Below are 24388 nucleotides of genomic sequence, written 5' to 3' on the forward strand. Positions count from 1 at the left end.
CACCATCATGTCAATATCATCCCTCATCCAGCGCCATCAACCCTGATCATGTTCTCCGGGTCGTCCACAGGAGAGCAGAGATCCACGCAAGCTGCACTGGCTGTTTGAGATGCTGATGGAGTCCCCCGTGAACGGAGAGGGGGGGTCCTTTGTGGACGCCTGGTGAGTAGTCTGGCACCATCACCATCACTGGCCCGACCACTGGGGCTGCTCCATTATGGAACGAATCATAATCACGATTATTTATGTCAATATTGAAATCACGATTATTCAAACGATTATTTTTTGGGTTTTAAAACATGATGTATTTATTCAGGATGTCTCTCTTGAAAACACTTTGTAAGAACTTTTAAATGGTCCAAAAGAAAATGTTCAAATCTAAAATAATGTACAGATATGTATCCAGCTGTTCTGCACTTTCTATAAAACATTAAAAAAAATTAAAAAAAAGTGAATCGAAAACTCGATAATGTTATTTTTGTGATAGTTTGACGCTAAAATCGAAATTGGATTAATCACCCAGCCCTACCCGGCACCACCCCAGTCAGGTGTTGGGTGTGTTTGTCCGGGTTTAATGGCAGTCTCTCCCCCCCCCCAGCCGTCTGTACGTGCTGCAGGGAGGCCTGGCCCAGCAGGAGTGGCGGGTCCCAGAGCTGCTGCACCGGCTGCTGCAGTACCTGGAGCCCAAGCTCACCCAGGTGTACAAGAACGTCCGCGAGCGCATCGGCAGGTAACGGCCCACTCTAGCCTTCATCTAGGTTGATTTGTGTGTTACAATCGTTACAAATGAGTTAAGCACAATGTTAAAGAAAAATGAATTTGAAAATAACGGGACTGAATTTAGAATTAATTTAAATTAAATATTCAGTTAGAATTTCAAAATCATTAGATTTTATTAAAAGCACAAAATCAAGTGTAAATAAAAAAGTTTTGATAAAATTACTTTAATCTACCTGAAATTTGATTGAAGAACGTTCTGCCATTTTGAATGGGAATTATTGAATTTCCAAAATAATTTGAAATTTGATATTTGAATTGTATATATCGCTGTATTTACTTTGTCCTCCTTCCCTCCAGCGTGCTGACGTACATCTTCATGATCGACGTCAACCTGCCCTACACGCAGCCCACCAGCTCACCGCGCATCGCCGACTTCACCCAGCGGGTGGTGGCGCGCCTCAAGCCTCTGATGGAGGGCGACGAGGAGATCCAGAACCACGTCATGGAGGAGAACGAGGTGGGCGAGCCGGACGAGCGCACGCAGGCCATCAAGCTGCTCAAGACAGGTGAGGACCCCCCCCCCCCCCAGGGTTAGGAAGTAGGGATAGTGTTGGTTAATTAAAGATGTTATAATATCAAATCATGCATCAATTCATCTCATCAGATAGGCCTGACCTGACGGAAAGAGCAGTGTATATGTTGACTGCTTCCAATGTTGTGTTGGTCATACTATAGTATGGTTTATTGCTTGTTTAGTGAATAATACAGAACATAGGGAACTTAAAAAGATATCCAACCGATCAACGTCCGTACTAATGTACAGACGTTGAGTAGTATCACTCGATGAGAACGTTGATAATGGTGATGATGATGAACATCGTTATTCTCATTATCATTCTCATTATCGTTCTCATCATTATTAAGGATATTATCCATCTTATGTTGGATAATATCTTGACCCTTATGGGTATTTGTAGGTGTGTATGTATGTATGTATGTATGTATGTATGTATGTATGTGTATGGTGTAAGTGTATATGCAAACACACTGTATGTATGACATTTGTTTGTAACTCTTAAAAATGTGAAAAGGGAGAGCTTGATATAAGATGAAGCTTCTGCCCCTCCCCTTTGGTTACGACCAATAAAATGCATTCATTCATTCATTCATTCATTCCTGTGTGTATCGCAGTGCTCAAGTGGCTGATTGCCAGCGCGGGTCGCTCCTTCTCCACCGCTGTCCCAGAGCAGCTGCAGCTTCTCCCCTTGCTCTTCAAGGTAACCCCCCACCCCCCCCCCCCCACCCCCATACCCATACCCCCCACCCCCCCGTCAGGTTTTTAATCCATTTAAAGTCAGAGTAGCGGTTTAGCTGCATCGCTCACAAATGCTAGCTGGTAATCCGGCTTTAATCCAGATTTATAGTCTCATTAAAGCGGCCTTCATTGATTTCTGACCACAAAAGGCCGAGACGAAGCACATTCTTAAGCGGTGTTGTAAACAAACCGGGGTCGAGGTCTCCGCTGTACTCGCTGTGCTCTGGTAGCGCTGAGGGCAGCAGGTCTGCTGCAGTAAACAGGTGTTCCCTCAGTGGCGGTTCAGAGGGGTATCGAGCAGCTCGTGGGACTAAACGCACCTAGGAGACCTCCCAGCACATTAAAGCAACACGACGGATTACGCCATTAAAAACATCAGACTAGCTTTGAAAGCAGCGTGTTCTTCGGCGTCACTAATTTGACGGTCTTCAGATATTTATCCTTTGTGTAATGTCTTCGACAAACGGACCCACTCCCGTGTATCACCCTGTATGAGCGGTATGGGAATCATTTTCTAATCCTTTCAGTTTTAAAACGATGCCTTTGACCCCCTCTGCCCCCCCGTGCTCCAGATCGCCCCCGTGGAGAACGACGACAGCTACGACGAGCTGAAGAGAGACGCCAAGACCTGCCTGTCGCTGATGTCCCAGGGCCTCCTCTACGCCGAGCAGATCCCCCTGGTGCTCCGGGTTCTGCAGGGGGTGAGTCATCCACGCGCCTCCCTTCTCCTTACCCCCCCCCCCCCGCCGTTGGCCCGCTGGCCCCTTGTTTCACACTGGCACACTGTAGTCCCCCCCTCTTTGCAATCCTCCAGTCACGCTGCAAGTCCTAACGTGTATGGAGGCAGGATGCTACGTCACGTGTGTTCCCCGTCGAGATAAATACGTAACATCCTTGTTCAATTGATGATATTATTTATTGTTCTTGTTAGTGTAATGATTGCATTGCTGTGTGTTGCATAGATATCACCTCTTGTTGGAAAGTTGTTCAATGAGCCATCGGCCTCAGTGTTTTCAGATGTTTATGCACAGCGTTATAACCGCCGTTTTGTTTGTCGTAAAGTGTTGCGGTACCCCGTATGACGACGCCCGCCGGATGTGATGTCTGGAGTGTGTGTGTGTGTGTGTGTGTGTGTGTGTGTGTGTGTGTGTGTGTGTGTGTGTGTGTGTGTGTGTGTGTGTGTGTGTGTGTGTGTGTGTGTGTGTGTGTGTGTGTGTGTGTGTGTGTGTGTGTACTATGCTGCACGGCTAATAGTGTCATTAGGAGCATTAATTAATGCTGAATGAGAGCTGTGCGTGCCAACAATGCAGCATCAGCAAGCGGGCCACTTGAATGCCACCCACACAGCGCAAGGCTTTGTGTTTTGGTAAAAGGGCCTTTTAATGAAGTGCCTTGTATTCTGCTCATGAATGCTGATTAGGCGTCCGCCGCTCTCTACAGTTATATGTGTACAGTTGATGAGGGCATGGGGGGTGAGGGCTGGTTTGGTTATTAGTCATCCAGGGCAAGGCACGTCCATCTCGTCCTACTGCCCTCCGATTGGAGCGACAGCCAGCGAGCATCACCTCTGACGCAGGTCTCTCTCTCTCTCTCTCTCTCTCTCTCTCTCTCTCTCTCTCTCTCTCTCGTGTTCTCTCTCTCTCTCGCTCTCTCTCTCGCTCTCTCTGTCTCTCTGTCTCTCTGTCTCTCTCTGTCTCTTTCTCCTCTCTGTCTCTCTGTCTCTCTCTCTCTCTCTCTCTCTCTCTCTCTCTCTCTCTCTCTCTCTCTCTCTCTCTCTCTCTCTCTCTCTCTCTGTCTCTCTCTCTCTCTCTCTCTCTCTCTCTCTCTCTCCCCCTCCCTCTCTCTCTCTGCGTTGGCAGATCGCCGGCAGCAGCTCCTGGCACGCCCGCTACACTGTGCTCACGTACCTGCAGATCATGGTCTTCTACAACCTGTTCACCTTCATGAGCGACCAGGGCTCGGTGGACCAGGTCCGGGCGCTGGTGGTCAGCCTGCTGGAGGACGAGCAGCTGGAGGTGAACACACAACGCACGCACACACACACACTTCACCAAACAAGAAACGCACACGAAAAGCATTCGATTTTTTTATTTTACCAGGAATAATCCCATTGAGATTCAGTATAAAACAAACATAAAACAAAAAGAAAATTGGCAATCTAACATCATCTCAACATGATCACCAGCAACGTTCAATATCAGCACACGTGCATTTAGTCCTCAAATAGTCGTTGATCCTAGTTTTAAACTGTTATAACAGGACACGGCCTTACCCCACTATGGCCGATCAGCGGATCAATCCGGGGCCACCACGCCGTGTTAGACAAAGGGGTCTGCGTTACGCAGAGGGTGCCGTATGTGGGGGATCAGAGACGGGGAGACGCTGGATGTGACGACGGGGGGACTCTATAATTACTGGGGTGCAGGTTTGTGTGCCCTAGCAGGCCCCCCCCCCCCCCCCCTCAGACGCTGTCTTTCAGCTCCACTGTAATGATTCCTTCTGGCTCTCCATCCCCCCCTCTCCCGCCATACTCCTCCAGCCCTCTGGCCGTCGCCATGGAAACCACGGGCTGCAGTAATCTGTTGCTATGGCGACGGATTCAAGGAGGATTAGAGAGAGAGAAGGAAAGTGTGTGTGAAGAGAAGGGGGAGTGTGCTTGGTTTTCACAGGTAGCTTTGTTCCTACTCTCTAACGGTGCCCGATGCGTCCACTGTACCACACGGGACGTCACCCCGCGATGCCTCCGGGAGTACACTTGATTAGTGGATCGGATTAGCGTTAAGGCCGACGAGCATACATCTGGCCAAGTGAATTTCCTCCCTTCCAGACCCCCACCAAAGCCGTCTTCTCCTCGAAGCACCCAGCCCGTCTGAGTCTACATTTTGATGTATCACGGCCCACCTTCAGCAGTAGGAAGACCCAACGTAGCCGTGTGCACTTCCACCATCAGTGACCGTGTGGTGGATCGTGTTAGGGAAGGTCCTCCTAAGGTTGTACCAATGGGGAGGGGGGCTGAAGCAACTCCTCTGCCTTGCAAACCAGATCCAGGACTGTTGGCCTGATCCCTTTTGATATGTGGCAACATGGTGACGCATAATTGCCATCCACGTAACGAGAGCCTGTGTTTGGCAGGTACGGGAAATGGCCGCCACCACGCTCAGCGGCTTCCTGCAGTGCAACTTTCTGTCCATGGACGCCCCCATGCAGGCCCACTTTGAGGCTCTCTGCCAGACCAGCCTGCCCAAGAAGAAGACGAGGGCCCTGGGCTCGGCCGTGGACACCGTCCCCTCCGCTGGCAAGACGGCTTCCTTAAAGACACTTGTAGAGCTTAGTGGCAATGCAACATAATGTTGAACCGTTTATTGTAACATAATACTTACAATGCATGGTCATGACCATTTATGTTCACATATTGGATTTTTATATTTATATGCATACATGTTATTATCCTTAGTGAAATTGTTTCTGTTGCCTTTGCTCCGCTGAAGATGAATTATTATAATTATATAGAAAAAAACTGAAAATATGAAAGCAAAAGTACAGTTTGGAATTAATAGTATTCATAACTATAAAGGTGGATGGATGGATAGATATAGGTGGATAGATATAGGTGGATAGATATAGGTGGATAGATATAGGTGGATAGATATAGGTGGATAGATATAGGTGGATAGATATAGGTGGATAGATATAGTTGGATGGATATATAGCGGTGGATAGATATAGGTGGATAGAGATAGGTGGATAGATATAGGTGGATAGATATAGGTGGATAGATGGATAGATATAGGTGGATAGATATAGTTGGATGGATATATAGCGGTGGATAGATATAGATGGATAGATCTAGCTGGATAGATCCAGTTCCCTCTGGTTGTGAACGCCTCTCCTCTCCGTCCCGGGGCAGATCTGATGCGTCGCCACGCGGGCGTCCTGGGCCTGAGCGCCTGCATCCTGTCCAGCCCCTACGACGTGCCCACCTGGATGCCCCAGCTGCTGATGGACCTGAGCGCCCACCTCAACGACACACAGCCCATCGAGGTACACGCACGCACCCACACACCCACTACGGTCACAAACACACACACACGCACACACCAACACAACCATGATGATCACAAACGCACACGCACACACCAATACAACCATGATGATCACAAACATCAACACAACACACCCATGATGATCACAAACACACACGCACACACCAACACAACCATGATGATCACAAACATCAACACAACCCACACCCCCACCCATGATGATCACAAACACACACGCACACACCAACACAACCATGATGATCACAAACATCAACACAACACAGCACCCCACCCATGATGATCACAAACATCAACACAACACAGCACCCCACCCATGATGATCACAAAAAAATCAACACAACACACCTCCCCACCCATGATGATCACAAACATCAACACAACACAGCACCCCACCCATGATGATCACAAAAAAATCAACACAACACACCACCCCACCCATGATGATCACAAACATCAACACAACACACCACCCCACCCATGATGATCACAAACATCCACACATCACACCACCCCACCCATGGGGTCAACACATGTCCAGGTGGTCTTATGGAACCTGCGCAGTAGAATACTTAGGAAATGATTGTGGCCCGTTTAGACAAGTAACTAACGAGTGGATGTGGAGTGTCTGTCAATCGGTGAACACGCATGTTTTGAATGAACACGTGTCTGCACTAGTGAGGTTGTCTTCACACTGAGGCGCTTTTGGGTTTCCCAGATGACGGTGAAGAAGACTCTGTCCAACTTCCGCCGAACGCACCACGACAACTGGCAGGAGCACAAGCAGCAGTTCACCGACGACCAGCTGGTGGTCCTGACCGACCTGCTGGTGTCCCCCTGCTACTATGCCTAGACACGGTCCGACACACACACACACACACACACACACACACACACACACACACACACACACACACACACACACACACACACACACACACACACACACACACACACACACACACACACACACACACACTTAGGGCATTTAGCAGACCCTTTTATCCAAAGCGACTTACAATAAGTACATTTGTCATAAGAAGTGCATCAATATATCGCTGTCGGTACAGTAAGGATGTTCATAGAACCAAGTGCAAGTACAACAATCGCTAGGCTAACCAATTCCCCGTGTTACAGCAATGATAGCAGCTACTGCAGTTGCTACACAGTTAAGTACTAACAGACACACACACACCCCAACCATCGTGGACATCATGCTGAATGGGTCGTGATGGTTTCCCTCCACAGAAATGATGTCGGCTCATGAAGGAGGAGGAACCGCCTATAGAGCCTCCCTTTTTCTTATTTTTTAAATGGATTTCTTGAGTTTTCATTGGTCCAAGATGACCCCGGACCCGAGGAGGAGAAGAGTGACAGTCTGACGGAACTGCAGAAGGCTCTACCTTGGAGAATCATGATTGGCTTACGAAAGTGTGTATTTATGTATCTAGCTCTTATTTACATTTCTACTATACTTAATATTTAAGGTTGAATCATCGCAGGGAAGTCTGCTCTGCAGGGCGAGAGGTTACTGTACAGGCTTTTGTTTATTGTGTTTTTTTAATTGAGGGGGAGGGGTTGTGATTAGCTTGGGAATGTGTGTGTGTGTGTGTATGTATGTATGTATGTGTGTGCCTGCGTGTGCATCTGCTTGCCTGTTTGTGTGTTTGTCTGTTTGTTTGATGTTTTGTGTGTGTCCCACTATATGATTTAGAAAGCGTACCACCACTGAGCCAACACATTGTCCCCCACAGGACTAATTGTACCATCTTCCAGTCGGGAAGTCGTTACAAGTGACCATAGCACGCAGTCTTTTTCTGTCTTAGACTGCAACACGGACACACATACACAATGTTTGTGTGGCGGTTTGATTGACATTTGATTATATGCATCACGTAAATGTATACAACGCATGTTCAGCAAGCATACGCATAAGCGTATTTATTTATTTATTGTTTCAGAAGGGTTACGTTGAAATGATGGATGGACCTTTGTTTTTTGCGATGAAGCTTTTCTGTTTTTTTTTTCAACACAACCCACACCGAACAACCGCAACACCGGATTCAAATGACAGCCCTCCATTTCCATATAATCTGTTATTTTTCTATAACCTAGCAAGATAAACGTTATTTTGGTACGCTTTTATTTTCTTCATGACAAATGAAGTCACTCAAATTGACGCTTTTTAGTACCTCACTAATGTTTAGTGTAGTGCCAAAACTGCAGTGTTCATTTTATTTTTTATTTTTTAGATGTCTGTTTGCATATTTAATAAAAAATGCAATAAAATGATTTACTAAATCCTGGAAGTTTTGTATTTTTAATCTTAATTACATAAACAGTCGTTGATCGAGTTGCCTACTATGCATCAAGTATTAAATGTATGTAATGTACTAAATTTACTAATTAAAACTGAAATAATATGCTATACCGGTATCATGTTAAAGGTGTTATTGACCAACAAAACCATAAAAAAACAACAGGATTCTGTAAACGTATGGGTCCACACTTGACCATAGTGGTAGAATAATATTCCAACTTTAGTAGTCAACTTCTGTTCAGCCTGGTTCTGGCATTTATCTCACCGGACTGCTTCACCCATAGAGCGTAGAAAAGATTGCAGCCAATTTAAGTCTTGAATCCTATGAATCAAATTAAAGAAATTATGTTCTGATGATTAGGGCTTTTGATGACGTAGTACGTCAGGTGCGCTTGACGGACAGCACGCGCGCCTCTACTTGAATGCAGTACATGGCTGTGTGATGCGTAGGCTGTGACTTCACGCTCCCGCCTGTACGTCCGATGGCCGCGGCCCCGGAGAAAGGACGTGACGTCAGGAGCACTCGCGTGCGCTCCTCTGAGCTCTGTGCGCTGCAAAGAGCGTGTGAAGGAAAAAAACGTCCATTAGATGCTCTTTTCTTCATTGCCATTGTTTTCTTGTGGCCCCACGGAAAATACGTATTTTTCTAATGTCGAGGCACGCAGATTCACCATCGACCAGCTCAAAATGTGATTTTAATTTGATCGAGGAAGGTGATGGTGGATACGCAACGATATTTAAATGCGGTAGGTTCTGCTTTATTTTAACATGCCCATTCGGAAGCGCTGCCAGTGATGGAGGTTTTTTAATTAGAGCGGACAATAGCGATCCTGTTAGCTTGAAAAGGCCTTCTTTTGGAAATCGTTAAAGTCATGCTCCTGCACATACATAAAGCAGAGCATCTGCATACTATTCGAAGGGTGGCCGGTATAAATGTATCTATGTGTGTACAATGTTGGTTAAATCACGTCACAGCCCCATCGGCTACAGTACACTGGTTGCGCCACCGTTTTTACACTAACGTTACTATTCTATACGTCGCGGTGTGGCTATTGCTCGAGTCGATAGAATACCAAATCTTTGTGTTTTATCTTTTTTTCTAGCATTCTGCCAATTAGGTAGCAGCCATGGAGGAGTCGTCGGTCGCTGTCCCCCTCTTGTGACTCTCCCCGTGCTCAAGAAAAATGAGCCTGTGAGCCTTTTCAACCCGCTGTTGCTACAATGAACGCCACAGGCGAGCCATCGAACCTGGTGGACGGACTGCAGCAGCTGGGCTTCAACGGCACCCTGAGCCCCCAGTCCCACACAGGATGGGCCGTGGTCCACACGGCCACCCTGACCTCCTGCTCGCTCCTCCTCATCCTCATCTTCTGCCTGGGCTCCTACGGCAACCTGGTGGTGTTCCTCTCCTTCTTCGACCCGGCCTTCCGCAAGTTCCGCACCAACTTTGACTTCATGATCCTGAACCTGTCCTTCTGCGACCTGTTTATCTGCTGCGTGACCGCCCCCATGTTCGCCCTGGTGCTCTTCCTGGACGCGGGCGGCGGCGACGGCGTCTCCAAGAGCTTCTGCTTCGCCTTCCACCTCACCAGCTCGGGCTTCATCATCATGTCCCTGGAGACCGTGGCGGTGATCGCCCTGCACCGCCTGCGCATGGTGCTGGGCCAGCAGCCCAACCGCACGGCCTCCTTCCCCTGCACCCTGGCCCTCACCGCCCTGCTGTGGACCTCCAGCTTCACCATGGCCGCCCTGCTGACCATGCGCGCCTACCCGCGCAAGGACGGCCCCTGCCTGCCCCACTTCGGCCTCTCGGGGTCGCGGGCGCGCGTGGTGCTGTACGCCTACATGGCGGACTTTGCCTTCTGCGTGGCCGTGGTGTCGGTGTCCTACCTGATGATCGCCCAGACGCTGCGGAAGAACGCGCAGGTGCGCAAGTGTCCCGTCATCACGGTCGACGCCACGCGCCCGCCGCCGCCGCCGCCGCAGCCCCCCGCGCCCCCCACCACCCTCCTGGTGGCAGGCTTCGAGGGCATGCAGTGCGCGCCGTCGCTCTACCGCAACCAGACGTACAACAAGCTGCAGCACGTGCAGACACACGCGTACGCCAACCGCGCCGCCCCGCCGCCGGTGGTGCCCGGCGGGGCGGCCCAGGGCGCCACCTGCTGCCAGCTGGTGTCCACAGTCAACCTGGCCACGGCCAAGGACTCCAAGGCGGTGATCACCTGCGTGGTCATCGTGTTCTGCGTGCTGCTGTGCTGCCTGCCCATGGGCGTGTCCCTGGCGCAGGACATGCTCTCGCCGGAGAGCACCTTCGCCCACTACCAGTTCGAACTGTGCAGCTTCGTGCTCATCTTCCTCAAGTCGGGCATCAACCCCTTCGTGTACTCGCGGAACAGCGCCGGGCTGCGGCGCCGCGTGCTCTGCTGCCTGCAGTGGGCGGCGCTGGGCTTCCTGTGCTGCAAGCAGAAGACCCGGCTGCACGCCATGGGCAAGGGCAGCCTGGAGGTGAACCGCAACAAGTCGTCCCACCACGAGACCAACTCGGCCTACGTGCTCTCGCCCAAGCCCCTGCGGCGGCTGGTCGACCAGGCGTGCGGGCCCAGTAACTCCAGGGACTGCGCGGGCAGCCCCAGGCCCACGGCGGGACGCAAGCTCCGGCCCCCCAGCACGTCCACGCCCATCAACACGCGCATCGACCCCTACTACAGCATCTACAACAGCAGCCCCTCGGCCGGGCCCAGCTCCCCCAACAGCCTGCAGCCCGTGAGCTCCCAAAGCTTCGCCTTCGCTAAGTCCTACGTGGCCATGCACTACCACACGCCCCAGGATGCCCTGCAGGACTTTGAGAGCACCTCCGTGCACCCGATCCCCATACCCTCGGTCTGAGGCGACGACAGACCGCAAGGCTGACGGAACGCGGCCTTACCGGGACGCGCTGGTCTTTGTTTTTGGAGCGTCACATCCGCTCACTTTACGGTTATAGTTTTTTGTGTCAGTATTGGCCTTTTTCGGACGTGACGAATTAATACATGGTGAATTCATTTGAATGGGAAAAAAATTATCTAGGTTTAAGATGTTGCGTCTGAATATCTTGGGACTTTTTTAGTAAATGACGAGTTAGATAACAGTAATCGATGGATGTCATTGTGTGAACTCCGATGTCGTTGCTGATGATTACCAGTATTATTACTGCTACCAAGTTACAAGTGTTTATAACAAATCCATTGTTATCTAATTCCTCATTACCAAACATCTGTTTGTTACACTTAGTGGTTCTTCTCTGAGGCTCCGTCCCCCACAAATGAGATTTGAACAGAGCCTGGACTGTCTGCTTGAAAGTGTCATTTACCTGATATTTTCATACCGTACATTGTATTTTATCCCCATTAAAAATGTAGTCGTCAAGCGCACACGTTTTTCTAACTCAAATGTTGCAAATGGTCACAGCCGGATGGGACCACCTCTATAGTGTTCTAAGGCTTCAGTTTAATCTACAGGAGACGTCTTCATTCTGCATGCCGGTGCTGCCTTATGATGACAGCGTTTGCTTGTAATATTTTGAGACGTATTGTTTTGAATTATTATTGATAATTATTTGGGCGGTTTAGTCGTTAGTTGATGTCGATTCAAAGACCGTATGCATCCATGACATTGACATGCCATATAATGGGCCACAGGTTATAAGCCGTAGTACCCCCTGGTGGTCTAGATGGTCATCGCACCCGAATATTGGGAATGTAGATGCTACATAGATGGCTACATCTGAGATCTTTGATATAAAAAAAATTACATACAAATGATACCGGTTCCAGTTTAGTCACTTTAAAAGAAAGTCAGTCAAATTACTGCCAACTGGGATTTAGGTGGAACGTTTTAAAGGTTTGTTTTTCATTTAAAATTTGACTGCCAACTGGAATGTAACGTTGACACATGAGGTTTCACTTTCTTCATTTTAATATCATTCATTTTTTAAAAGGACATTTCTCTATAATTTGTTGTTGATCTGAACTTTTTTTTTGCAGAAAAGAAAATATAATTGACCAGAAGTGACATTTAAATCAAACACTCAAAGCACAAGCTAGCTTATAAGTTACACACTCACCCACTAAGATGGCATAGCACCCATTCTCACAGTTAAAGAAATTTCAGATATTGGCTTTTTAAATCTACAACCGTAAAGTGACACAGACAAGCATGTAATGAACTCTAATTACCCACACACCAAGAACTAAAATGCAAAAGATGTTGCAATTCCTGAAGATAATAACACATAATCCTCATCAGTCTTTCGAGTTCTCTGGCCCCGCACAGGAAAGCAAAGATATGAAGCAGCATGAAGTCCATTGCCTGTGGAGACTGTTCATATTTCTCCATCTTGAGTTCTGGTTTGGCCAAAGTCAGCCGTTGTCCTGGCCGCTGCCCTGGGCTTTAAAATAACAAGTCCCATGACACCGACCGGGGGGGGGGGGGGGGGGTTGTTCTTGGTCGGCTTGGACAGTGGTCCTGGTTTTACATTGAGGCAGGGTTTCAGCCCCCCGTCTGCCGGAGGTTGTGTTCCGGCCCCCCCCTGTTCTTGGTGTCTATTTCCACAGTCTCCCTTCCTCCGCCACCGTCCGACAGTGTTAAGGAAGGACCCCGCTCTCCCCTTTCAGCAGCCCCCCGCCCGGGGGCAGCGGTCTGGGCCGTGTGGCTCTCAGGCGGAGATGGACAGATGTCCGTGCTCATCTGCGGTGTCCAGGATCCGGCATATGACCGGGGACTCCACCTGGAGCACAGAGAGGGCAGGACCCCTTAGGAGATACTTTGTGTAGATGCTACAAACCTTTAACTATATGACCATGTCCCTGGAACAACAACTAAATAATCTATCTGTATACATATCCATCTATTATTATCATATATATTTCTGTCTATCTATCTATATATCTGTCGATCTATATATACACACTACTTTCTTTGTTGTTGCAATATTATTATTATTTTTGTTTAATTATTTAAAAAGGGACAGTGCACATTAATCAACATGGCCATTGCATCGGACATATAAATGCACCAGATTTAGTTAAAAAAAATATTTTTCATCTGTAGTCCCTTGCAGGTCGATGTTAGATAGAACTTACAAAAGCATAAAAGCAACACAACATATAGACAGATGATTGACATTGAGATTACATGGTACATTACATAATGTAACATGCCAGAATAAAAGGATTAAAAGTGAAGCGAATAACAAACAAAAAACATAAAATAATTAAACATGGAACTCTTAAGCAGTTAGTAAGCTCACAATCACAAGAAAGAGGTTAGTTTAGCTCAAGGTAACACATCACCTATGGTTCCATGTTTGTTTACATTTAGGTATAGCTTTGTTCACGACTTACCCCCAGGATGTACTGGCAGGTCTGGGGCTCCAGCATGTACACTGTGACAGCGTGGGGGGACTCGGACTCTTTGCACCTGACACAAAACAAGCAGGCGTGTTAAGACTCAACCACAGAACTTCCATTATCGTTCTCCATTTAACATCAGGGACGGAAAGAACGCGAACCGCCGATGGTTTGCTCTCAAGCGACAAGCCCCTCTGTTTCAATGGTGTAAGTTATACATATAAGCTATTCGTTAATTAAATAAAACACAGTAGGGCAGAAAACTCACTTGAGCTTGACCACGACCTGTCTTGGTTTCCCCGTCATGTCGCACAAATCCCCGTGGCCATAGAAGTGGGACACCAGCCTGCAGTGGTGAACACACACACACGCAAACAAATCAATACACAATTAAGAAATGAAACGCTACACACATCGGCACACATCGGCGGGAGGAACCAGCACCTACTTGACTTTCTGCAGGTCGTCGTCCTTCAGCTGGTAGGAGCGCGCCACGTTCTTCTTGGCCCACTCCAGATGCTCGTCGGCGTTCCAGCTCCCGACCACCACGATGTTCTTCCCCTGCTCCTTGTCCTGGTGGGAGACGCGTTATCCTACATGCAGGTCGAGGCAGCGCCACGCACACTGGTCCCACTCCAAACACTCAAAGGGAGACGCCACACGCCTCTGGTGGTGTGATCGACCGTTGTGCAAACCGGATGTTCGACAGGATGCACCTTGATGTTTAGAAAGTTTATCGATGCCCGTGGGACCTAGCAGTAACTTCCGGGTGGCAGAAAGACACGCATAGAAACACCCAATAAGGTGTTTCTATGTTATGTCCGGTACCCCTAGGCCGGTCGTACCATAATTGGGGGCTCGTCCGGGAATTGAACCCGGGACCTCTCGCACCCAAAGCGAGAATCATACCCCTAAGTGTTTTGCACTTGGGATCCTAAGAAGAGTGGAAGTGGCTCTGTTTACTGGCCGTGTCATACAAGGCCTGAGGAGGAATGAGGTGCCATCTTGGACGGGCCGCTAGGTGAGACCACTTACCTCATGGTACTGATGCACGTGTTTCCCGTAACAGAATTCATACTTCCACCAGCCCACTCCCTACAGGGACACACAAGCAAGGCCGTTAAGACAGAGACGTGTGTACGTGTGTGTGTGTGTGTGTGTGTGTGTGTGTGTGTGTGCGTGTGCGTGTGTGCGTGTGTTCGGCAGGCCTCACCCCGTGCAGGCAGTACGAGCCGCTCAGGAACTCCCTGATGAGCTGGTCGTCGGTCAGTCGGGAGATGTGGGTGCTCCCCACGGTGACCTGGGACGAGCCCCCCACCGTGATGGGCTTGTGGGTGGAGGAGAAGGCCTCCTCCCTCACTGGGGACGTGTCCTCCTGGGAACAGAGTCACAGTCTTCACGTTAATCGCCAGGTAAGTGAAGCACATATGTGGAATTTAGCATGTGTCCGTCATGATAACCAAGAAGTACACGCACACACACACACACACACACAAACCGAGGTGCCAACATTAATTTAATATCCAAATTTATAACACGTGTGTCTGTCACACACACACACACACACACACACACACACACACACACACACACACACACACACACACACACACACACACACACACACACACACACACACACACACACACACACACACACGGTGAAAACAAATAATAAGCATTGTAAAGCTATAAATATAAAATCGAAAGAAAGTGAGCCGTAAGTACTATCAGTCATTAAACAAATATAAAATAGAAATATTTACTGTTTGAGCAGGAATGTGCCGATCATTTTCAAGAAACAAAAAAGCACAGAGGCAGCGATGCGTGCCAACGTCAAGTTAAACGGTAAGCTAACCGTGTTGGAACATAGCATCTCTGGAGGTGAGCATTATGCACCACAGTTACATAATCCAGGTTCATCTACTATCCTCGAGTTTGAATTCCTATTAATATTAAAACCACTCCGGTTGTCACGTCTTCCATGCGACTACGGTCTCCTTGGCTGACATTTTAAAAGATATATATTTGTTTGAGTTCTTTAACATTCTATATATATTTTTAAAAAATAACCCTTTTCTCATTTAGTTTTTGTTTTTAAAAACAATTATTTTGAGAGCCTCTACCCCAATTTCGTTGCACTTTGTGCAATGACAATAAAGAGATTCTGATTCTGATTCTTTCGGCCCAAGGACGAGCCCCCTCACCTCGATGACCTCCCGGACCTCCTGGACCTCGCGGACCTCCCGGGCCTCGCGGGCCTCCAGCACCGAGGAGAAGGGGGGCTTGTGCTGCTCCTGCTGGGCCGTGTCCAGCTTGGTGAGCTGCTGGGGGCGGAGCGGGGAGCCCGCCAGCGCCTGGCACAGGATGGCGTTCACCGGCGACGACTTGAACCTACGGGGAGCGCGGGCGGGTCAGTGTCAGGGAGGCTCAGGAGGTGGAACACACGGCCATGTTTAATACCAACGCCATGACTGGCCGGTGACACTGTTTACCGGTTAAACCACCGGAAACCCACTGGGGCATCCATGCAACAACAACAAAAATGTACACTCTCGCTATTGTAAGAGGCTTTGGAGGATATTTATAATGCCAAATTACGTTATTATTATTATTATGTAACAGTATTAAAATGACAATTATATTAATGCCATATAAACATATTTCTCTGTTTCAGGTTAGAGAGACAAAGACAAGCGTATGGCTGAGTGTGTTTATAGCTCACCAATCACCATACACGTTGTTCTGCCGAGCTTAACTGGCAGAGGCAAAGGATTCACTCTGCCAGGGTTAAGGGGGTCGATTCCCACCCATGCGAAGATTGCATGCGCAATGAATGTGTGCAAATTACAATGTGTTGTTGTGAGACGCTTTAGATAAAGAATCTACTATTATATATATAATTGTTACATATAGCGTACGTTTGGGAAATTCTGGGCCGATACAGATGTTAATTTTTTATAGCGAACAAACAATGTTTGTTAAAGAAAAACAGTTTCAAAGTCTTTCAGGCCTTCATCACACTATCTTTAAATGAGCACACATTCAATTTTACAAATGAATGAAAATAGCTTTGATATAATCTTCTTTTACATAACCAATGAATGAAAAATAATCGTTTCAAAATCGATGCAACATAACACATAAACACCGCCCCTAATGAACGTTATCTTATTTGTCTTATTCTTAAATATATCGGCCAATATGTCTTCCGATACCGATGCATGGCCGATAAGTCGGTGCATCCCAAGCGGTACACTGTAGCCGGTAAACCAGCGGGTTCATGGGGGAAGCTCTACCTGAACTTGGGGTGGTTGCACAGAAGCGGGGTGAGGATCACCACCTCGTACTCGCAGGTGGTGACCTCGGCGATGGACAGGATCTCGTGCTTCGCCTCGGGATGGCACACGTACATCACGGAGGTGGCCCGCGCCTGGTTCTGCTTCAGCACGCACGGCGTGCCGTTGCCCATCCCCACGGGGTAGTAGGGCGTGAACTGGCCCTCGATGTTCCTGGTGGGCACCTAGTCAGCCGCGACAACAACACGCAGAAAACAGTGGAGCGAAAACGGGTTTCAGACATCTGTTGAGAACACACGTCAGAACTGAAATTGGACAGGATACCACAGACGAGTGGTTCAGGGACGCACCTCTTTCTCGTTCTCAGCGCTGACATCTTCTGCTTCGCTGCCTTTTTCTGCAAACAAGTGCATCGATTTACCCACTTATGACAAAGACTTTAGCATGTAACAATGGGTACTCATGTAGTGAACATCCACAATGTGGACTCAACTCACCCGTCTCTGTCATGATACCCAAGAAGTACTCTTGAACACTGATTTTCTAAAAGAAAAACGTAAATAATTCTCAGTCCACATCGGCCTACTCTTTATCAAGTCATTCCATATGTTACCTAAGACAAATGCCACAGTAATCATGAATTCTTCTTTAATCACAAAAGAAAACTAACCTGCCCGGTCTCCTTTTCCTCATGATACTGTCTTACATGTTTCCCGTGGCAGACTTCATAAGTCCAGTATGACTCAATCTAAGATGGGTCACAACACAACATAATACTGTTTCAATTTCCCTTAAAAAGAAGTTTGCATTAACTTGCATGCAACATACAATCATATCAACACAACTATAGACAACTGAAAAGAGGACATGCTGGTTGGTTCTTTTTCTTCTTTTGTACAAAAGTATTAAAGCGACGGTGACACAGAAGAGGTGACTCACTCTGTAGGAGCAGCTGCTCTGCTTGAAGAGAGGTTCTAGCAGGACTCCAGGTGTAGGCCCCTTGTACATTTTATCGTCATCCTAAAACACCATAATCACTTTGTTTAGGACCATAGTTGTGGTGTGCCGGTAGCACCTCGAAGCTAATTTGTCATCACGCTAACAGACATTAACATCAACATCACAACCCCAATCAGTGAACCGTACACATTCTGTGTCTTCAGTGATTGAATGCTTGAGACTTATCTGGAAACCAAAGGCATGCAGGTACAAAGAGAATGTCCCAAGCTGTACGCAGAGGTTCAGTATTGGTGGATTGATCGACATTAAAAACAATCAGATAGGACTTGTATGTAAATGAATCGGGCATACTTCATGGAAGGAATGGCCTCTAAGTGGTTGCAATACACGATCCCAATGCCAACACTCACCCCATCTCCCGATGCAAGGGAAGGCAGGAGACACTTATATTTCTCTTTCTCCGTTGTGGTCATAATGACAAAGTCATCTTCATTGTAGAGTGCACCTGATGTGGGCTGGAATAAGGGAAACGTGGCTGTCAATACTTAGTCGGAAGTGGACATGGGGAAATGTCATCTCTTAACATGTTGCAAGTGTAGATCTGTTCTTATGCCGTTTACACATAATTGCAAATCCGGTACATACCAGAGTGTACTCGGAACCAGGCCAAGAGATCTTGAAGGGGATCTCATCCGTGAACGTTTGGTATCCCCCTCGGTTCGCTGAGACCCCGCTGCACACCTCCACCAGCAGCCCACCGAGAAGCATCCGGACCAGCGACTCCATGCTCGCCCTGCAGCGTCACTAAACCCTCACAAGCCGAGCGTCCTTCTCCGCATGCACCCGACCTCACAACGCACCGACTCACACAGACACAGTGTTTAACAATCGGAATCATCCGCCGCTGACATACGCCCAGGGAATACGGAGTAGTGTCACGGATGTCAGCCAGGATGTCAACAAGACTACAAAATAGCGGAAGTGAGGTGTTACGCTGCCACGTCAGTTTACTTTTGCCACTGGTAAAAACAGCACCATCGAGTGGTGATGGGGGGTACGATATATATTTAATTATGGTAATATAAAATTGCAATCAAAATATCGATGAAAGGCAGGTGTGAGAACAACAATAAAACTTCTGTCACAATCACCAGCTCCATCTGCCTCTTATCCTATATCCATTGAATTGTGGCCGTTTCTATCAAAAAATATGTTTTACTATTTGTGTACAAATGTATGCTTCATATAGCCCTTTTTTCAATCATTAATCAGTAAATAAGACCATCTGTTTCTAGACTCACTTGATTTACGTTGTTAGTTGTCTAACAATAGTATGGAGTAATAACTATCAGACCAAAGTCTCATTTTTCATTAAGAATGACAGTGGCTTAAATTATATGAATAGTTTATTTTTTAATTAATTATCAGTAGTTCTGTGTCTTATTAAATAGCTTGATTTATAGCAATGAGATGAATTCAGCAGAAATATGTTAAATAAAGAAAGATGGAAAGTACAAACAGAAAGGGGCTAAATAGCCTATGGAAAACATAATAAGGATTATATAATAACACATTTATAAAGATAACAAAATATAAAAAATGAAAATGATAATTACATGGGATAACTGTATTGTTCATTAGTAATCTATTTCAGGCAACAACAAAAAAAATATATATTCAATAGTGTTATGGCTTAGTTCAGATTGATGTGTTCCTTCATTGAACGTCAAATCTAACCTGGTACAATCGAATAAAATCGTGGCACACGTTACGCCACACCGTGAATTGAATAAACACTTCCCCTCGAGGTTTAGAACCAAAGTATAACAACCGTTTTTCACCTTTTGGGGGAGCTGTTGAGATGTATGAGAAATGCGGGGCAGAGGAAAGATTATAATGGTGATTTTACGACAAAGACAGAGAGGATTAGGAGGAGAAAGGGATATGGGAAACAGGGAAGGAAACAAGCTGAGGAACATCCCCCTAGATCATCGGTTTCTTTTTCACGTTTTCCCTCTGCATACATACGAGCCCATACATTATGCTGGGCATGCACACACAGTCTGCTCAAGAAGCTCTCTAGATACTGGGTGATAGAAAGCTAGCTCAAGCCTTTACTCTTGTCCATGAATTGCAAATGTTCCTGAATGCATATCAACAAACAAAGATACATACCAACACACACACACACACACACACACACACACACACACACACACACACACACACACACACACACACACACACACACACACACACACACACACACACACACACACACACACACACACACACACACACACACACACACACACACACACACACACACACACACACACACACACACGTACACCTACCGAATACATACACAGGTGTAAAGACAAAGTGTTTCCAGGGCAGCTATTTGGGGCTATTAGGTTATTTTTAAGGCAACGCTGGTGGTAACGCTGACATTTAACCCTAAAACATAGTCACATGTTATTTTGTGTGTGGATTTAATGCACACACACACACACACACACACACACACACACACACACACACACACACACACACACACACACACACACACACACACACACACACACACACACACACACACACACACACACTAACACGATCATTTCATTATTCAAAATACATCAAAGCATCAAAATATTAACTGTCCATTTACTGTTCCCATCCCTAGCCTACATTTATAAAAATATACTTAAATCTATCTATTGATGCACAGAAAAACTCTCTTTTAGAACTGAACCCATGAATACACTCTTAAATATTGTTATATTGATATACATTTACCGTATACATTTTGACATACTTGTAACCTGGAAGAAATGTCTTTCTTTGTTTGTTTGCTCAGTATGCTGATCTGGATGAGGTAATGCCTTCTACCTATTAATTACCTTTGTTGTGGTACAGTATTTCTATTAGCTTGTCAGTTTTGCCTAAGCTTGCTTACCAAGCTAAGCCGTAAATTCTTGGGAAAAAATATGACAAAATTATCTTTAATTAAAGTGTGCCTTCATAATTGCTTCGCCTTGCGAAAAAAATGTGTCTAGCTGTGCGATATTGACTGTACTCAGTTACCCTCATTACAATTTACATACATACTTGAAGTAGGCTTTAAGTGGGCGGGATATTAAACTAAATTACATTTTACAAAGACAAACTAATATTGAACGATCTAGTTCTATTTTGTTTACCAATTTAGAATGCGAAGAAGCAAAGCAGAGCATGTGTGCAACCTGATACACGCTTTAAACTCATCCAATTGTGCTAATGTGACCACGATATGGTAATTCCGGAGCCTGCTAGTTTAGCTTAGAGATGAAATGGAGCACTGTATTACAGGCAAATGGGTCAGATTGTCGAGCTGTGGAGTTTGGTATCTGTATTTGTATGCAACAATGCTGCGATTCAGTGGAAGGGAATAATAGCTTTTCTTGATAGGGAGGTCTTGACCTGCACAGAGACCATGAGCTTTTCTGCAACATTTCTGAAATGCTATGTCTGCTAGAAAACTGTAAATGAGGAATATCATAACCAAACCTATTCCTTTCCGAGCTAAAGAATGAATCCTTCAGAGAGCTGTAGAGCATGTCTATCCCTTCTGTGGCTGTTTTGCACCCTCAATATTATAGAGGGTGTAAAAATAATATTATAACCTTCCATTAATAGTATACATTATCTTCACTATTTTCAACAGAACATGTAGAAAAATGCCATCGATGCTGAAATAAATAGTTTCTCAACATACTGACTGCCTTCAGTACTATTTCATACCACATATTCATATGTCGTATTTCATGGTTTCTGGTGCAGTATTAACGCAACAACTCCCAACGTAATACATGCTCCCAACATGATAAATAATCACTAGAATACAGTGGGAGGGGCTTAACTTACACCAATTAACACTAAGGATTGGTTTAATTGGCAGAGCTGGACGGAGATGATTGGCTTGCTCAACACGTTTATGCAGGTGTAAATTGTAAACCAACTATGCACCTGCTGCAAGCGATTTCCCACACAAAAAATAGGCAAGAGACAAAGGATCTTATGTTAAATAAATTGGCAATTGAAAGTTCATAACAACAGCACATTTCTCAAAGTAATCTTTTTTTTTTTTTTCTTCACAGAGAACAGTAAGTGCTGTGTGCCACACTCAGACAGATTCTGTAAACCAATATCTTTATCCAATATAATCTCAAAAGTGTAGCCATGCATTCTACCAGAGCTAATAGTAAGGCCAGGGAGGTTGGCTGGAATACTGTAAATAGAGGTTTATGAATCACATGAAGGATATAAAGGGTCTTTGAACGTGTTCCAGTGTACAATGAATGCACAAGTATTATCTTACTTTTATGCTACTACACATTTTAGCTGCTTGGAGGTGCATAGTGTAGGATCTAGTGGCAGCTAGCAGTGAGGTTGCAGATTGCAACCAACTGGGGCGTCATTTAGTCTGTGAAGCTCTACAAGTAAGATGAAGGTCATGAAACAAAATTAAAAAGGCGTCCTCTAAAGAGCTGGTTGTCCATTGTGGGCTTCTGTAGAACCATGGCATTGCAAAATGGCGGGCAAGTGGAAGAGGACCCGCTCCCTTTGCGGATATGAATGGCTCATTCTGAGGTAGCATAAACATAAAAAAAATGATTGTCATGCGTTCATAAGTTTATACACAAATTTAAATACAATTATGAATATTATATTCCATTCATAAGTCTGTTCCACCAGACGCCAATGAATTCTACACATTGCACCTTTGATACAAAACACCAACATTAAAACAAATGATGTGTTATGTCTTACATGTGATTCATAAACCTCAACAGCCTCCTCTGCTCTCGTGAACTAATGCTCCACAGTGTGTGTACTCCATAAGCTAAACTCTCCGTTTCATACCCCCCCCCCCCCCCCCTCCCAGCTCTCCCCTCACTTACAGCACTCTGCACGTTCCGTTCTCGCCTGTCTCGGTTTATATTACGCAGCCGTTGTGCTGGCTGCGTCCTTGCAGGTCGGCCGAACCCCATGGAGTCCATTACGGCTTCCTTCAGGGTGCTGAGCTCCCCCCCCCCCCCCCCCCCTGCCCCACCACCCCCCTGCCCCACAACATGTCTCCAACCCGCTCGCTGCTCCATAGCTAATTTAGCTTCTCTTACCACATGCAGGGATTAGACCTGTCCCCGATGGTTGTTGTTGATGTTGTTGTGGTTATTGTTGTTGTTGTTGTTGCGCAAGAGAACATGGAACACCGCCACCACATGGCGTCTCAGTGTGGGTGGTTACACTACTCTGTCAAGAATAATGTGGTTTCACTGTTTACTTTTTAGTCAAATTAACAGACGCTACTAATTAGGGCGACATTCGTGTAATGTGGATGAATGTTTCTTTCTAGGATGTTAAAACGTTAACTCACTTGAAGTCTGTTGGAGTTTAAAACTATCGGATCTGCCCGGTGCCACTCTGGATCTGCCATAGCTAACATTTGGTCGTGACAGCCACTCCCTCCGTTCACTGATTGGACAGCCCAAAAAAATCCAGCGCAAATCCAGACCTAGTACTGTCCGAAGGGAAATGAAAATCTAGCGGAAGTACATAGGCGGGTGGAGCAGGCTAGTGTAGACTGGCCAATGTAGAAAAACACAATACACGATGCAAAATCACCCTCTGAAAGCGCCGTCCAGTGAGTTTTTCTTGGATAAAAAATCGGTAAAAAAACCCCATCTGTATCTAAACCGGAAGCAAGGCATGCCACCGACCCATCCAGTACTTGGTGTCTTGCCCAGGCTCTGTGCCGTCTCTTTCCAAATGTCGTGCTATAGCGTAGTAGGACTGATTACCACTGCCCATTCCCCAATTCACCAAGTCTCTAACATCGCAACTGTGACTTTTTTTATTAACTTCAAGGGCAAAATGGTAGAAGTCTGAAGGAGTGAACTTTTCGCCGCAGAATATAATTTGCGTGGGCCGCTCATGTTAATGCCGTCGTTGCTGGTGAACGGGCCAGACTGCGTTGGGAACAGCGCCGACCTGTTATTGGCAGGTCGGCGCAGTATCAGGCTGCGTCTCCTCCTCCGAAGGAGTTTGACCTTTATCCAAGATCTCAGGGCTGTCAGGGAATGACCTTTTCGCGCACGCGATCGCGCGGGCTTGACCCCCCTTCGGATTTGACACACTCGTTGTCAGAGTGGTCATCGATAACCAGGTGTGAGCAAAATGAGAATGAGAAGAGGCGTTTGTTATGACGTGTCTGACCCGTCATGTCTGCACCGTGAGCCAGCCACGGGCGGTGAGTCAGTATCCAGAGGTGTGTGTGTGTGT

At 46.5% G+C, this 24388-nt stretch overlaps 3 protein-coding genes across 3 annotated transcripts in view; 2 read left to right on the forward strand and 1 right to left on the reverse strand.

Annotated features, from left to right (window-relative positions):
- LOC130405009 (proteasome activator complex subunit 4B-like) overlaps nucleotides 1-8784 on the forward strand; it is a 30805-nt gene extending 22021 nt beyond the window's left edge. The window contains 10 exon segments of the mRNA XM_056609965.1: nucleotides 71-162; nucleotides 599-730; nucleotides 1078-1286; nucleotides 1912-1997; nucleotides 2608-2736; nucleotides 3895-4050; nucleotides 5168-5330; nucleotides 5943-6076; nucleotides 6815-6954; nucleotides 7345-8784. Of these exon segments, the coding sequence (XP_056465940.1) occupies nucleotides 71-162; nucleotides 599-730; nucleotides 1078-1286; nucleotides 1912-1997; nucleotides 2608-2736; nucleotides 3895-4050; nucleotides 5168-5330; nucleotides 5943-6076; nucleotides 6815-6949 (1236 nt within the window). The 3' untranslated portion in view covers nucleotides 6950-6954; nucleotides 7345-8784.
- A 52-nt stretch (nucleotides 8785-8836) lies between these two features.
- LOC130405011 (probable G-protein coupled receptor 75) lies at nucleotides 8837-11972 on the forward strand. The gene is made up of 2 exons (XM_056609966.1): nucleotides 8837-9162; nucleotides 9520-11972. The coding sequence occupies exon 2, from the start codon at nucleotides 9638-9640 to the stop codon at nucleotides 11300-11302; it is 1665 nt and encodes a 554-aa protein (XP_056465941.1). The 5' UTR covers nucleotides 8837-9162; nucleotides 9520-9637; the 3' UTR covers nucleotides 11303-11972.
- Nucleotides 11973-12263: 291 nt separating this feature from the next.
- Nucleotides 12264-19032, reverse strand: LOC130405013 (endoplasmic reticulum lectin 1-like). The gene is made up of 14 exons (XM_056609968.1): nucleotides 18707-19032; nucleotides 18472-18576; nucleotides 18041-18121; nucleotides 17772-17849; nucleotides 17599-17644; nucleotides 17452-17498; nucleotides 17102-17325; nucleotides 16010-16196; nucleotides 15017-15178; nucleotides 14839-14898; nucleotides 14252-14376; nucleotides 14072-14149; nucleotides 13798-13873; nucleotides 12264-13181 (listed from the first exon to the last, which is right to left on the reverse strand). The coding sequence occupies exons 1-14, from the start codon at nucleotides 18845-18847 to the stop codon at nucleotides 13110-13112; spliced, it is 1482 nt and encodes a 493-aa protein (XP_056465943.1). The 5' UTR covers nucleotides 18848-19032; the 3' UTR covers nucleotides 12264-13109.
- Nucleotides 19033-24388: the final 5356 nt, after the last annotated feature.

This window comes from Gadus chalcogrammus, chromosome 15 (genome assembly GCF_026213295.1).
Source record: "Gadus chalcogrammus isolate NIFS_2021 chromosome 15, NIFS_Gcha_1.0, whole genome shotgun sequence".
NCBI lineage: Eukaryota > Metazoa > Chordata > Actinopteri > Gadiformes > Gadidae > Gadus > Gadus chalcogrammus.